We start from the raw sequence: 14,676 nt of genomic DNA, 5'->3' as shown, positions 1-14,676 counted from the left end.
GGGGGGGGGTTTTGGCGTCCTGGTGGCGAGCGGGCGCCTCGCGGCTCTTAGGAGGTCTTGACCAGGTCGTAGACGTAGATGTGGAAGTCGTCGTCGAACTTGATGAAGTAGACGGAGGGCTTGGCCTCCACCTGGTGGATCACCATCCCCGACCGCTTCCCGCCGTCCTCTTTGGCGTACTCCACCTGTTTGCCCACCAGGCTGTCCACCACCTCGCCGGGCTCGCGCTCCGCCGCCACGCTGTCGTCTACAGACACACACAGAGAGAGAGAGAGACGGGTGTTACCAGTGGCGAAAGCAGTCTGCTACGGGCCCCAATGCAAAATGATTGAAACTATTGCAGGGGCCGATGTTATATTAGGGCTTATGTTAGAGACAGGCGTCTATATGGGACAGGCTTTTTAAAATTATTATTAGTAGGCCTATTAAAGCAGAAGTAAGCGTTCCGGTGGTTTTGGCTAATGCTGCGTTCCAGGCAGGCTTTTGAAACCGTAAATTACAGCTTCAAGTCACAACTTACGACTTTGTAGCGTTCCAGGCAACCCGCAACTCGTGTTTTTCCGACCTGTTTTACCTGTGAAAGTCACTATAACGGCCACTCGTAACTTCTGACCCGTGAAGTCGTACCAGATCGAACTGGTACGACTTCACAGGTCGGAAAAACACGAGTTACGGGTTGCCTTGAACGCACCATAACGTCTTGTCAGCCGACGGAGTTAGCAGCCCCCGCCCTCGTCATGGATCTATTGGTCCTCGTCCCTACGTCACCACATTCAGGCGCATCCCTTGGCTGCACACACAGAGAGGACCGCCCCTTTATGCTGTTCTCTCTCCTCATTGGATAAAACTTGTAGGATACGAGAAAAGTTTTCTCCTCGGCTCAGAGCAGAGCAGAGTGACTGACAGACCCGTGTTTCGGTCCAAACACTCTATGTAAGTGATTGCTGTCGGAAGATACAACTATTTAAGACTTATATTAACACAAAAATATCACTTACTTCTGCTTTAATTTCAAACAATTCTGATGCTCAGCAAAGATGGAAAATCTATAACATAATCAAATGGTTCTGTTGTTACTGTTTAAAAGAGTTAGGATAGAAGGGAAGGGTTGGATGGAGAGCAGCATTCATTTACAAGTTTAATCTGCACCAATTACACTTTTCCTAAATAAATGTGTGCTCCGGCCACAGACTGTACTACGTAAATAGGCTAGCGGCTCTTCCCTTGGCTTTTTTTTTTTTTTTTTTTTTTGCGGGGATAAAAAACTGAATGACCAGATATTGAAAGCAAATCCCCATAATCCAGAATAACATCAATGAATTACAGTAATGATGTAAAAGCCAAGATTTGTATTTGTTTCGTTTTTTTTATTTCTTCTCTCAAGACTGCACTGTGACGTCTGTGGTTGTGTTTCCAAAATAAAAGCATCAGGCCTCATTCGCTCATATCTTCTAAAGAATTTTCTTACATGTATATAGACATTTATTTATTTATTTATTTTTGGTATCTATCTTTTTACAATTTGGAAAATGGTCATATTTTAATAAGAAGCAACATTTTAATTAGTGGACAGTCTCTATTAATCATTAATTTCTTAAATCTGGCTTTTATTGTAAAATGCCACACAAGAAGATGGTGTAAAACTGTTTAGTGCACAGAAACTTTTTGGCCTCCAGACCCGTTAATAAATAAATAACTAACTAACTAAGCATGTGCTGATAGAAGAGAGGGAGGGGCTCACTGGAGTCGGGCATGATGCGCAGGTCTCCCTCCTTGTAGTCGTCCAGCAGCTGGTACATGTACAGGACCGGGTCTTTCTCGTAGGTGATGTAGAACCAGGACGTCATGATGGGCGCGCGGGCCAGGACCATCCCCCGCCACTCCTCCTTCGGCCCGTCCTCCGTCTCAAACATGTGCTCCACCGCTTTACCGATCATCGTCTCGGCCAGCATCGAGTCGCTGACACGGGCCGGAGCTGGAGGAGAGAGAAGGAGAAGGAGAGAGAGAGAGAGAGACACAGGCTTCAGAGCTCCGCCCACTTTCTCTCCGATGTCGTTTCTGACGTTGTTAGAGTTTAAAGAACTTAGAGCACTGGAAGAGAGAGTAACGACACCACCATTGACTCCCGTGGTAAGGGTTTAAGGGTTTAAGGGTTTAAGAGTTTAAGAGTTTTGCGCCCCTAGTGGCAGGATATGGGTATTGCAAAAGCGCCCAGAAAACTCATTCACTCCAATGTATGTGTGTTGCCCACTTGCTTGTAAATTGATGAAAACGGCCGTGTTTTTGTTTTTAGGTGTCTTGGTCATATCAAATTATACTTATAATTTGTTTATTACAAAATGTAGATTGAAACATTAATGTAGACAACTATTTATTTATTTTTTACTCGCCTATGTGTTAATGTTCATCTGTAAAGGATCCACAATGATGCTATTAACGTGGGTGATCTATAAATGTCCTTAAATTATTGAAAACACCACACTTGCTCATTCACCAACAATGCAGAGATGTCAGTTCTTGGGCGCTTTTGTAAAACCCATATTCCTCCACCAAGAGGCGCTGCCATTGGACCGATGCGTGTCGTTACTCTCTTATTCCAGTGCTCTAAAAGAACTAAACCAGAGACTCAGATACGGTCGATAATCAATAATCAAACTCCAGCGGGGACCAATCGTGACCCTGATGTGACGTCACATGACCTCTGTGTTCAGCAAAAACTAACCCAGGGAGCGAGTTTTAACTTTCTTCAGTTGCTCCAAAAAAACAAAACGGAGCAACATTTATAGGTCGTCTGTGGTGGAGCGCACACACGCACACACACACACACACAAACACACACACACAGACACCACAGCAGCTGCACGGCTATGAGCAGACTGAGGAGGATGTGATGTCATCAGCAGATGGTCGTCGGTCTCGGCCGAGCGTCCTCCACGCAGCGTTTAACTCTGAACTGGATCCAACGCTGGTGTCTGACACCAGTGTTACCAAAGATCCTCTACTACCATCAAGATGTCTCACTACAACCTGCTCCAATGATATGAAATGTTACAGCTTCACTTCCTGTCTCCTAAAGTGGGCGTGGTCACCGTCCCCCCACCTCCTGTTGTTAACGTGTGTCTGGATTTATAAAAGCTGTAGGTAGACGAAAGTGAGATATTTATATTTTCTTATGATAACATATAAATATTTACACAGCTAACAGTCAAATTTAACATGGCGAATGTTTGTTTGACGTTGTCTAGATCTGTGACAGAGTGTGTTGTTGAGACAGAGACAGGTCTGGAACAAAGTTCATTTTCTCCTGATTTGTCTGAAATTTGTTCATTTTCGTGTCTAAATGCCCAGAAGAGATGTGTGTTATGTAAAATGAGTCCAATATTTATTTCAGTGACTCTGGAGTGAAAGAATCGACCACAATCTGAGCTCACGTTCACTTCTCCCATTGGAGTCAATAGACTCAAGACCTGCTGCTGCTGCTGGTCTCCTAAAGGGGGCGGAGTCACGGTCTGCTGGTCTCCTAAAGGGGGCGGAGTCACGGTCTGCTGGTCTCCTAAAGGGGGCGGGGTCACGGTCTGCCGGTCTCCTAAAGGGGGCAGAGTCACGGTCTGCTGGTCTCCTAAAGGGGGCGGAGCCACGGTCTGCCGGTCTCCTAAACGGGGCGGAATCATGGTCTGCTGGTCTTGTAAAGGGGGCGGAGTCACAGTTTGCTGGTCTCCTAAAGGGGGTGGAGTCACTGTCTGCTTGTCTCCTAAAGGGGGCGGGGTCACTGTCTGTAGGTCTCCTAAAGGAGGCGGAGTCATGGTCTGCTGGTCTCCTAAAGGGGGCGGGGTCACTGTCTGCCGGTCTCCTAAAGGGGGCGGAGCTACGGTCTGCCGCTCTCCTAAAGGGGGCGGAGTCACTGTCTGCTTGTCTCCTAAAGGGGGCGGAGTCATGGTCTGCCAGTCTCCTAAAGGGGGCGGAGCCACTGTCTACTGGTCTCCTAAAGGGGGCGGAGTCACGGTCTGTTGGTTTCCTAAAGTGGGCGGAATCACGGTCTGCCGGTCTCCTAAAGGGGGCGGAGTCATGGTCTGCCGGTCTCCTAAAGGGGGTGGAGTCACGGTCTGCTGGTAAACCTAAAGGGGGCGGAGTCACGGCCTGCCGGTCTCCTAAAGGGGGCGGAGCCACGGTCTGCCGGTCTCCTAAAGGGGGCGGAGCCACTGTCAACTGGTCTCCTAAAGGGGCAGAATCACGGTCTGCTGGTAAACCTAAAGGGGGCGGAGTCACGGTCTGCTGGTCTCCTAAAGGGGGCGGAGTCATGGTCTGCTGGTCTCCTAAAGGGGGCGGAGTCACGGTCTGCTGGTCTCCTAAAGGGGGCGGAGTCACGGTCTGCTGGTAAACCTAAAGGGGCCGGGGTCACTGTCTGTTGGTCTCCTAAAGGGGGCGGAGTCATGGTCTGCCGGTCTCCTAAAGGGGGCGGAGTCACGGTCTGCCGGTCTCCTAAAGGGGGCGGAGTCATGGTCTGCCGGTCTCCTAAAGGGGGCGGAGTCACGGTCTGGTTCCTCACCCACTCTGTCGGGCAGCACCTCCAGTCCCACCACCCTCTCGTCGCTGTACAGCTCGAGGCCGTAGATGCAGTCGAAGCCGTCGTACTTGATCAGGTAGAGCGAAGGGTTAACGGGCACCTGGTCCAGGACCGTCCCCTTCCACTGGGACGACTTACCTGCACACACACACACACACACACAGAGTCAGTCAGTGTTGTTGTTGTCGTGGCGACAGGCAGCAGCTGCTCCGATCAGACTCACTTCCTTCCTTCCAGATGTGTTGGATCCTGCAGCCGACGATGTTTCTCCTCGGCTGAGCCAGAGGCTTAGAGGGGCCGACACTGGTCCTCTGTTTCCTGAGGGGGGAGGAGGAGAGAGGAGGAGGAGGAAGGGAAAGAGGAGGAGGAAGAGGAGAAAAAGAGGAGAGATGAGGAAGAAGGAGAGGGGAGAGGAGGAAGAGGAGAGAAGAGGAGGGGAAAGAGGAAGAGGAGGAGGAGATAGATGAGAGAGGAGGAGGAAGAGGAGAGAAGAGGAGGAGGAGGAGGGAAGAGGAGGGCGAAGAGGAGAGGAAGAGGAGAGAGAGAGGAGACAAGAGGAGAGGAGGGAGGGGGAAGAGGAGGAGGAGGAGGAGGAGGAGGAGGAGGAGAGAGAGGAAGAGGAGAGGAGGAGGAAGGAGAGAGAGAGGAGACAAGAGGAGAGGAGGGAGGGGGAAGAGGAGAGAGGAGGGAGGTGGAAGAGGAAGAGGAGGAGGAGAGAGAGGAAGAGGAGAGAAGAGGAGGAGGAGGAGGAAGAGGAGGAGAAAGAGGAGGATGAAGAGGAGTAGAGAGATTAGAGAGGAGGAGGAGGAGGAAGAGTACAGGAGAGGGGGAAGAGGAGGAGGAGGAAGAGTAGAGAGAGAGGAGACAAGAGGAGAGGAGGGAGGGGGAAGAGGAGAGAGGAGGAAGAGAGAGGAGGGAGAGGAGTAGAGAGATGAGAGAGGAGGAAGAGGAGGAGGAGGGAGAGGAGGAGGAAGGAGAGGGGAGAGGAGGAAGAGGAGAGAAGAGGAGTAGAGAGATTAGAGAGGAGGAGGAGGAAGAGTACAGGAGAGGGGGAAGAGAAGGAGGAAGAGGAGAAAAAGAGGAGAGATGAGGAAGAGGAGGAGGAGGGAGAGGAGGAGGAAGGAGAGGGGAAAGGAGGAAGAGGAGTAGAGAGAGGAGTAGAGAGAGGGTGATGAGACGAAGAACAGATAAACACACACACATCAGTGCAGCGTGTGTGTGTGTGTGTGTGACTTACTTGTGCGAGTTCTTTTTCTTCATCATGTTCGCAGACACGCCTGAATGTCCTGAAACACACACACACACACACACACACACACACACACACACACACACACACACACACACACACGTTCAGCATCCCCGGCGGTGCGTTCAAGGACACGCAGTTCATTCTGGGTTTGACTCAGGTCACATGACGTCGGTTTCAGTTAGTTCTGTCGCCATGGAGACGAGCATCAGCAGAGTCGGAGTGTCTAACAGTTGCAGTCGTTGTTGCAGCTCAGTGTGTGTGTGAGGTTTAGTTGGTGAAATGCATGATGGGAGTTGTAGTCAACACCAACAGTGACTCACCCCCGCCCAGAGAGGAGGGAGAAGAGGATGCAGAGGAGGAGAGAAGAGGAGAGAGAGGAGGAAGAGGAAGAGAGAAAAGGAGAGAGAGGAGGTAGAGGAAGAGAGAAGAGGAGGAAGAGGAGAGAGAAAAGGAGAGAGAGGAGGAAGAGGAAGAGAGAAAAGGAGAGAGAGGAGGAAGAGGAAGAGAGAAGAGGAGGAAGAGGAGAGAGAGAAGGTAGAGGAAGAGAGAAAAGGAGAGAGAGGAGGAGGAGAGAAAGATAGAAGAGGAGGAAGAGGAGAGAGGGAGGAGGAAGAGGAAGAGAGAAAAGGAGAGAGAGGAGAAGGAAGATGAGGGGAGAGAGGAGGAAGAGGAAGATAGAAGAGGAGGAAGAGGAGAGAGGGAGGAGGAAGAGGAAGAGAGAAAATGAGAGAGAAGAGAAGGAAGAGGAGGGGAGAGAGGAGGAAGAGAAGGAGAGGAGGAAGAGGAGGAGTGAGGAGGAGGAGGAGGAGGAGAGAAGAGGAGGGAGAGGAAGAGAGAAAAGGAGAGAGAGGAGAAGGAAGAGGAGAGAAGAGGAGAAGGAAGAGGAGGGGAGAGAGGAGGAAGAGAAGGAGAGGATGAAGAGGAGGAGGAAGAGAAGGAGAGGAGAGGAGGATGAGGAGGAAGAGGAAGATAGAAGAGGAGGAAGAGGAGAGAGAGAAGGTAGAGGAAGAGAGAAAAGGAGAGAGAGGAGGAAGAGGATGAAGAGGAGGAGGAAGAGAAGGAGAGGAGAGGAGGATGAGGAGGAGAGGTGAGGAGGAGAGAGAGGAGGAAGAGAAGGACAGGAGAGGAGGAGGAGGAGAGAATAGGAGGGAGAGGAGAGAGGAGAGAAAGGAGGAGAGAGAGGAGGGAGGGGAGAGAGGGAGGAGGAAGAGGAAGAGAGAAAAGGAGAAAGAGGAGGAAGAGGAAGAGAGAGGAGGATAAGGAACATAGAAGAGGAGGGAGAGGAGAGGGGAGGGAAAAGAGGAGGAGAAAAGAGGAGGGAGAAGTAGAGGAGAGAAGAGGATGGAGAGTTTTTTGTTGTTGGTGAAATGCATGATGGGAGTTGTAGTGAGGAGGAGGAGAGAGGAAGAAGAGGAAAAAGAGGAGGAAGGCTGTGTCCGAATGAAGTAGCGACCGGTGTAGCTACCAAATAAATGTGTCCAGCTGTCAGAGTTGTCCGGTCGTGGCTTCCACAGATTCCCACAACAAACGTCAGAGCAAATTTCCTAACAAGCGTTATAAACTGACCACAGACTCTGGATATTGATGCTAATTTCTGTTAGCCCGTCTATGGTGTTTTACCTTAACTTTAGCATTAAGCTAGCGGACGTTATGCTTAGTTGTGACACTGGCTGTGTGTGTTTTGAACGTTGTTTCAAACTATGCGGGTTTGATTGAACATCTTTGATGCTTAAATATATATATATATTACCGCTTAATATATGGGAATGGCTAGTGTGACGTCACGAGACACTTCCGTGTCCAACTCCTGCTGCGAACGTATGCATGTTCTTCATTGCTGTCCCCCCAAAACACACACACACACACTAGGGCTGGGTAAAAATATCGATTCAGCAATGCATTGCAATTCTTTTCTCTGCAATTCAATATCGATTCAGCAATCTTCTGAATCGATTCAAGCCCCTGGCCAGTGGGGGCGCTGCGAGCAACACTCTCGTGTGATTCGCGCTGTACGGACGGGGGCCGCACTAGACCAAACCATAACAATATGGGAGTGAGTAGCAGCAGCAGCGGGGATCGATCGTCGGGGGAGGGACGCACCGCGCCGTGCCGTATTAACTTTCGCTTTCAACACGCGCTGCTGTTATGCATGCGTGCTTCTCTGTGGTGTGTATGTGTGTGAGAGGATGCGGCCATCGTCCGACTGGGGGGGGGGGGGGGGGGGCGGCGGCGGCGAATATCGCTTTTTTTTTTTAAGACGTTAGTTTAGGCGGCAGCTCTTTGTTGTTAAGGCGGCCGCCTTAACAGGAAAGCGCTGCGGGAAACCCTGAACTTATCTGACAGCTGCTCTCACTTCTTCCTCTGCTCCTCCTCACTCACTCACCTACACACAGACAGGACTCTGTCTTCCTCACACTCACCCCAGCCCCTCAGCTTCTCATCCCACCTGCCCGTACCATACACATTGACAGTCAGTCAGAAATCACAGAACTTAAACATCATAACAAGAACATTACTGCGGGGTCGCTACAATATTTTCAGTTGTGCAGTCAACTATTATTAATAATATTGTTTTGTATTGTTTTATTACTCAAAATGTTATGAGTTATTTTCCAAGAGGAAAGTATCACATAGCCTAATTTAAATTTAGCTGCACTGTAGTTCAGTGTTAAAGCAGTGTCATATTTTGTTATGCTATGAGTTATACTATGGCTGTTCATAAGGCATGAAACTAAACAAATAATTATTAAAAAAAAAAAAATCTGGTACTCTTATTTGTGTATTTCTGCTTGATACTGAATCGATATCGAAGCATTTCAATCAATATCGAATCGAATCGATATCGAATCGAATCGTGACCTAATGAATCGAAATCGAATCGAATCGTGAGATTCTCAACAATACCCAGCCCTAACACACACACACGCGTTATATGAGCTAACGTTTAGCGCTAGTTACTAGCTAACTAACGTTTACCTCCGTGACTGGACCACCGCGACCCACTGGTTCACTGGCCTCCTCCTCCGGTAGTATTTACACATGTATACGGTCGCATTGTTTACGTTGTGTGTTTTAATTAATCCTGTAACGTTAACACATCACGGTGACCGCGGTAACGGCACGGTGACAGACAGGCTCATTAATGTGCAGAGGGACCATAGACTGTAGAAAAGAGAGGGACGAGGTTTTAACTTTACAGCTGTTTCCTCCGTCCCCACGGTGACTCCCGACACTTAAACCTGAGCTGCTTCTCTACTGAAAAACTCTGACAAGTCAAACTTTAGGATGTTAGAGGACTGATTAATCTGTCAAACCATCTATGACACCTGAAACGGTAAACACAGCTGATCCATCGAAATAAATCACCGAGTTGAATTCACTTTCAGTCATTGAAAACAGCTGCTTCTTGAATGTAACTCGGTCAAAGTCAGACGTAACCTCAAGATTTTTTTCTGTTACGTTATAGGCTACATGATGTACATGCTGACAAAGTCAGACATTATGTGCTCAGAGAAAATCGCTGTGTTACTTTCGTCCCACATTACGTTCATCTCTCTCTCTCTCTTTTTTTTTTTTTACGGTAAAAAAACAAATATATATATATATATATGCTATATTGTGCATGAATATATATGATTATTTATTCATAAATGAAAGCTCCCGCGGTGTTTTTGACCCGGCTCTGCCTGTTGTTATTAGTGATGCACGATATGGAAAATTACAACCGATACCGATATCCGATAATTTCCTGCTTCTCATGGCCGATACCGATACCGATAACCGATATGTTAATATTTTTATATTCAATATAATCTCTTCATATTATCTGCAGTTTGTGCAAGATGCAGTGATGAAAAACTGATATTTTAGTAGCTCTGGTCTAAAAAGAAATCTAAATGTTTTTGGCTCTTCAAATGTTTATTTTTTTCATGTCATCAGACAAATATATTTGGTCATTTGCTGTACATAACAATAACAGCAGCAAAAGACAATACAATTCAAACAGTGCATCCCTTCAAAACTGATTAGCAGAATTCAGGGTTCATCTGCAAAGGTATTTGTGGAGTTAAGACAAATGTTTTTCAATTATCAAATTATATGCATTGACAAATGTCAACCTCAATTACAAAAATAATAATCTAATCAAATAAATAAAATAAAGTGCATCCTCAAAAATAAAGTGCATCATCAACCAAAGGTTTACAGAATATTAATGCTTTTGGGCATAGTAGATTTCTCTGAAATCTTATAGTTGAAAATAGAAAACTTAAATGATTTCAACAACATTTCTTAACCTCCCCCAAACTATCTTTTCACATGTCTTTTCTATTTTTTAGGTGAGGGCATCAGTGGGAGATTTTTCTTAACAAAAAGCAGCATTTCTGCCTTCTCACATCCAAGTCGGTTTCTTTTTTCATCAATGACATTTGCAGCAGCAGAAAACAAACGTTCACTGTCTATGCTGGTACAAGGAGAGGACAGGTATTTCCGTGCAAGTGAGGCAAGGTCCGGGAACCGGGTTTTGTTGCCTCTCCAGTACTCCATGGGGCTCTCGGGTCGAGGAATCGTGGGCTCTGAGAGATAGACTTGAATCTAAAGTAGTAGAACAGTAACAAAGAACAAAAACAAAATTATATATTTAAAATTACTGTTGTTTGGTCTATTTTATCAGAGATATCCAAAGCTTAATTAAAACAATAAATGAATTACCTGCTGATCTGTCGGGCTTTGGTTCCGCTCTTTTGTGCTGTTTTCTTGAAGGATTTCTTCATACATAGTCAGCAGGGAAGCATTGTTGTTGTCATCTGTCTTGCTTTTCTTCGCTGTTGGCTCTTCAACATTTTCTTCTGATGTTACACATCTCACCTTGGCCTGCAACAGTTCTGTCGCTTCCCTTTTTGTTGCTTGGTCAAAATAGCAGTCCTTATATCTAGGGTCCAAGATTGTAGCAAGATAAAACAAGGACTCTGTGTAGATGTGACTGAAACGCTGCTCTATGGCTTGCAAAAGGGTGGTCTTTGAAGTTTTAACTCCATGATCTGTTGGAACAGTCCTATTTAACAGGCGTTTTAAGGCTTCAATGGAGGGGATGACGTCCGCTGCGGTCGCTGTAGCTGAGCTTATGTCTTTTGTTAGCTGTTCACAGGGGTCAAGTATAGTGAGCATGTTTTCAAGTAAAGTCCACTGGTATGGGGTCAGAAAAGCAGGCAAGTCAAAATCTACTGCATATGCTGCAAGGGCTCGTCTTTGCTCCAGTAAGCTTCTCAACATATAGAACGTGCTGTTCCATCTTGTGGGTACGTCCTGCTGAAGCCTTGCCTCCTTCATGCCAAGTTGTTTTTGTAAGTTTTGAAGACGGGAGGTGGCGAGTTGGGAGTGTTTGAAATGCCCAATGATCTTCCTGCTGATGGAAACACAGTCTGTGATGCTTCTTTGGCTCAGCACAGCCTCATTTACAGCGAGCTGCAGAGTGTGTGCCATACATCCCAAGCTGGCAAGCCCACACTCCTCTAGAGCCTTGGCCATGTTTCGTGCATTATCCCTGAGCACAACATGCACTTGTTGTTTTTTTATTTTCCACTGTGCGAGCATTGTTTCAAAAGCTTGACATAGCATTGTCCCTGTATGCGACCCGGGGCACTCCTGTGCGTGCAGCATAGCTTTTTGCATGTTAAAATCTTGATCAAACCACTGAGCTGTTAAGCTTAACATGCTGACCGGACTAACATCCGACGTCCATATGTCCGTGGTAAAACTTACGTGTAGTCCATTTTTGTTGAGTAAGTTGTGGATGTGTGTGGCAACGATGTCATAGAGGGCAGGGAGGGACACATCCGAAAAGAAGCGGCGACTTGGGAGGGTGTATCGTGGCTCCAAATGTGCTATTAACTTACGAAAGCCCGGGTCCTCGACGACAGAAAAAGGCTGGTCGTCGAGCGCTATGAATTCCATCACTCTGTCGTTAATGGCTTTACTCTTTTCACTGTCTCTTGCAAAGCTTTTACATTTGTCAAACGCCTGCTCAATGGAGACATCCACACTCCGCCGTGTTGTTGTTTTGGCTCTAGCACAGCTAGCTGCTACCGCGGCTGCTTCGTATTCTTTCAATACCGCTTCGCCGCGGTGACGAGTTTTAAGATGAGCTGTGAGGTTTGTTGTATTAAAACTCGAGGTCTTCTTTCCTCCTCTGGAAATCCTCGCTGAACAAGTTTTGCAAACAGCAATGCTGTTGTCATCTTCCGCCACAGTGAAAAACGACCACACAGGTGAAGACATGCTCATTATTTGTCAGGCAGTGACGAAGCCAGGCTTGGGTCCTTCTGATATGGCGCGAATAGATGACGTAACTAGCGCGCCAGGGCCTGTTTTCGCGGCGACTTGGCCGGCAAATTTTCCCAAATTGAATTAATTTATCGGATCTTTTTATCGGTTGAAATTTACCCATCGGATCGATAAAAAATGACGTAATAATTCTCCAAATCGGCCGATATTTTATCGGTCCGATAATCATCGTGCATCCCTAGTTGTTATTCTGAATATCCTGCGATTGGACACAGAAGTGATGTTTTAGATTGTGATGACGTAGCCACTAGCCATTCCCATTGGCTTTATTCCTCTTTTTATGTTGGTGCCTACACCGAGAACCGTGGCCAAAAACCGAGGCACGTATTGCACCGTGGGCTACCTGTACCGTTGCACCCCTAGTGAGTAGGGAGTAGGGAATGAGTGAGGTTGTGTCCGAAATCACTCACTCATTCCCTCCTCCCTACTCCCTATATAGTGAATTCAATATAGTGACTATATAGTGGACTCACTGGTCAAATAAAAAAACACTTTCAGACACTACTCCGCCGCACAGTTAATGACGTATTACGTCGCGTAATTAAAACGCTCCGACAGCGATTGTAACAGCTGGTGCAGGTACCATGGATACAACCATGGCAACGGCCGGTGTAGAGGAGTAAAGCAATATATTAAACGGTAATACATATATTTAAGCATCAAAGATGTTCAATCAAACCCACATAGTTTGAAACAACATTCAAAACACACACAGCCAGTGTCACAACTAAGCATAAAGTCCGCTAGCTTAATGCTAACGTTAATGTAAAACACCATAGACGGGCTAACAGAAATTAGCATCGCTATCCAGGGTCTGTGGTCAGTTTATAACGCTTGTTAGGAAATTTGCTCCGACGTTTGTTGTGGGAATCTGTGGAAGCCGCGACCGGACAACTCTGGCAGCCTGGACACATTTATTGAGGCTGCTGCACTACTTCATTTATTTGGTAGCTACACCGGTCGTTCTGGGTCGCTGTGGTAGATTCAGTCACTAGATAGTGAACATTAAAGCAGATATCAGTGGAATGTTTTTGTTAATATAAGTCCTAAATAGTCCTATTTTCCGTCAGCAATCACTTACATGAAGTATTTCAGCCTAAACACGAGTCTCTCCGTCACTCTGCTCTGCTGTAACCCGAGGAGAAAATTTTCCTTGTGGGATACAAGTGTTATCCAATGAGGGGAGAGAACGGCATGAAGGGCTGTGTGTGCAGCCAAGGGATGCGCGTGAATGTGGTGACGTAGCACGAGGACCAATTGATGCCTGACAAGGGCGGGGGCTGCTAACTCATGGTGCGTTCAAGGAAACTCGTACTTTGTGTTTTTCCTTCCTGTGAAGTCATACCAGTTCGATCTGGTACGAGTTCACGGGTCGGAAGTTACGAGTGGCCGTTATAGGGAACTTTCACAGACAACAGGACGGTAAAAACACGAGCTACGGGTTACCTGGAACGCTACCAAGTCGTAGTTGTGACTTGAAGCTGTAACTTACGGTTTCAAAAGCCTGCCTTGAACACAGCATTAGCCGAAACGGCCGTGCCGATGATATCTGCTTTAATAATCACTAAACATTCGGACACCACTACAAAATGGCGTGGTCACTATATAGTGAGGAGGGAGGAGGGAATGAGTGAGTGATTTCGGACACAACCGAAGAGTTTTTTGTTGTTGGTGAAATGCATGATGGGAGTTGTAGTGAGGAGGAGGAGGAGCGACTCACCCCCGTCGGCTCGGGGCCGCGGCGCCGCTGGGCTCTTGAAGGGAGTCTTCATTCATCCACCTGTAGGGGGCAGCCTGAGGCCACCGGACCAGACTAAACACTGGGAGGGAGGGAAGGAAGGAGGGAAGGAGGGAGGGAGAGGGAGGAGGGGGTGGGGGGAGGAGGGGGGGGGTAGGGAAAGGAGGGAGGAGGAGGAGGAGGAGGAGGAGGTGGGAAGGAGGTGGGAAGGAGGAGGAGGAGGACCAGGAGTTAGGCCAGGCCCTGAGCAGGCTGCATACAGGCCGGTGCAGACTAACACCTGGAGGACGAGACGACGTCACACACTGATGATGGACTCGATGAGGAGGCGCAGAGGAGGAGAGCCTGAGGAGGAGACACACACACAGGGGGGAGGAGGAGGGGCGGGGGGGGGAAGGAGGAGGGAGGAGGAGAAAGAGGAAGAAAAGGAGGAGGAGGGAGAAGAGGAGAGAGAGGAAGAAGTGGAGGAGAGAGGAAGAGGGAGAAGAGGAGGAGGAGGGAGAGAAAGAAGAGGAAGAAGAGGAGAAGGAAGAGGAGGAAAGAGGAAGAGGAGGAAGAGGAGGAGAAGAGGAGAGAGGAAGAAGAGGAGGAGGAGAGAGGAGAAAGAGGAAGAAGAGGAGGAGGAAGACGAGGAGGGAGAAGAGGAGGAGGAAGAGGAAGAAGAGGAGGAAGGAGGGAGAGAAAGAAGAGGAGGAGGGAGAAGAGGAGAGAGGAAGAAGAGAAGGAGAGAGGAAGAGGAAGAAGAGGAGGAAGGAGGGAGAGAAAGAAGAGGAGGAGGAA

At 47.8% G+C, this 14,676-nt stretch overlaps 1 protein-coding gene across 1 annotated transcript; it reads right to left on the bottom strand.

The window, feature by feature from the left end:
- Positions 1-11: 11 nt before the first annotated feature.
- On the bottom strand, positions 12-14,014 carry LOC146980741 (spindlin-1-like). The gene is made up of 6 exons (XM_085785749.1): positions 13,879-14,014; positions 5,802-5,850; positions 4,788-4,882; positions 4,547-4,702; positions 1,742-1,975; positions 12-247 (listed from the first exon to the last, which is right to left on the bottom strand). The coding sequence occupies exons 1-6, from the start codon at positions 13,928-13,930 to the stop codon at positions 48-50; spliced, it is 786 nt and encodes a 261-aa protein (XP_085641875.1). The 5' UTR covers positions 13,931-14,014; the 3' UTR covers positions 12-47.
- Positions 14,015-14,676: the final 662 nt, after the last annotated feature.

The sequence above is a fragment of the Trachurus japonicus genome, chromosome 9, assembly GCF_045865225.1.
Source record: "Trachurus japonicus isolate A0001 chromosome 9, Traja_1.0".
NCBI lineage: Eukaryota > Metazoa > Chordata > Actinopteri > Carangiformes > Carangidae > Trachurus > Trachurus japonicus.
The sequence above is the reverse complement of the archived record's forward strand: the minus strand, read 5'-3'. Positions and strand labels throughout refer to the sequence as shown.

What these genes read in the sequence shown, in the direction of transcription:
- LOC146980741 (XM_085785749.1), bottom strand. Translation starts at nt 13,930, where the DNA reads ATGAAGACTCCCTTCAAGAGCCCAGCGGCGCCGCGGCCCCGAGCCGAC. An exon ending in GCGGCCCCGAGCCGACGGGG is followed by an intron (nt 5,851 to 13,878) that starts GTGAGTCGCTCC and finishes TGTGTGTTTCAG; the next exon opens with GACATTCAGGCGTGTCTGCG. An exon ending in AAGAAAAAGAACTCGCACAA is followed by an intron (nt 4,883 to 5,801) that starts GTAAGTCACACA and finishes CTCCCCCCTCAG; the next exon opens with GAAACAGAGGACCAGTGTCG.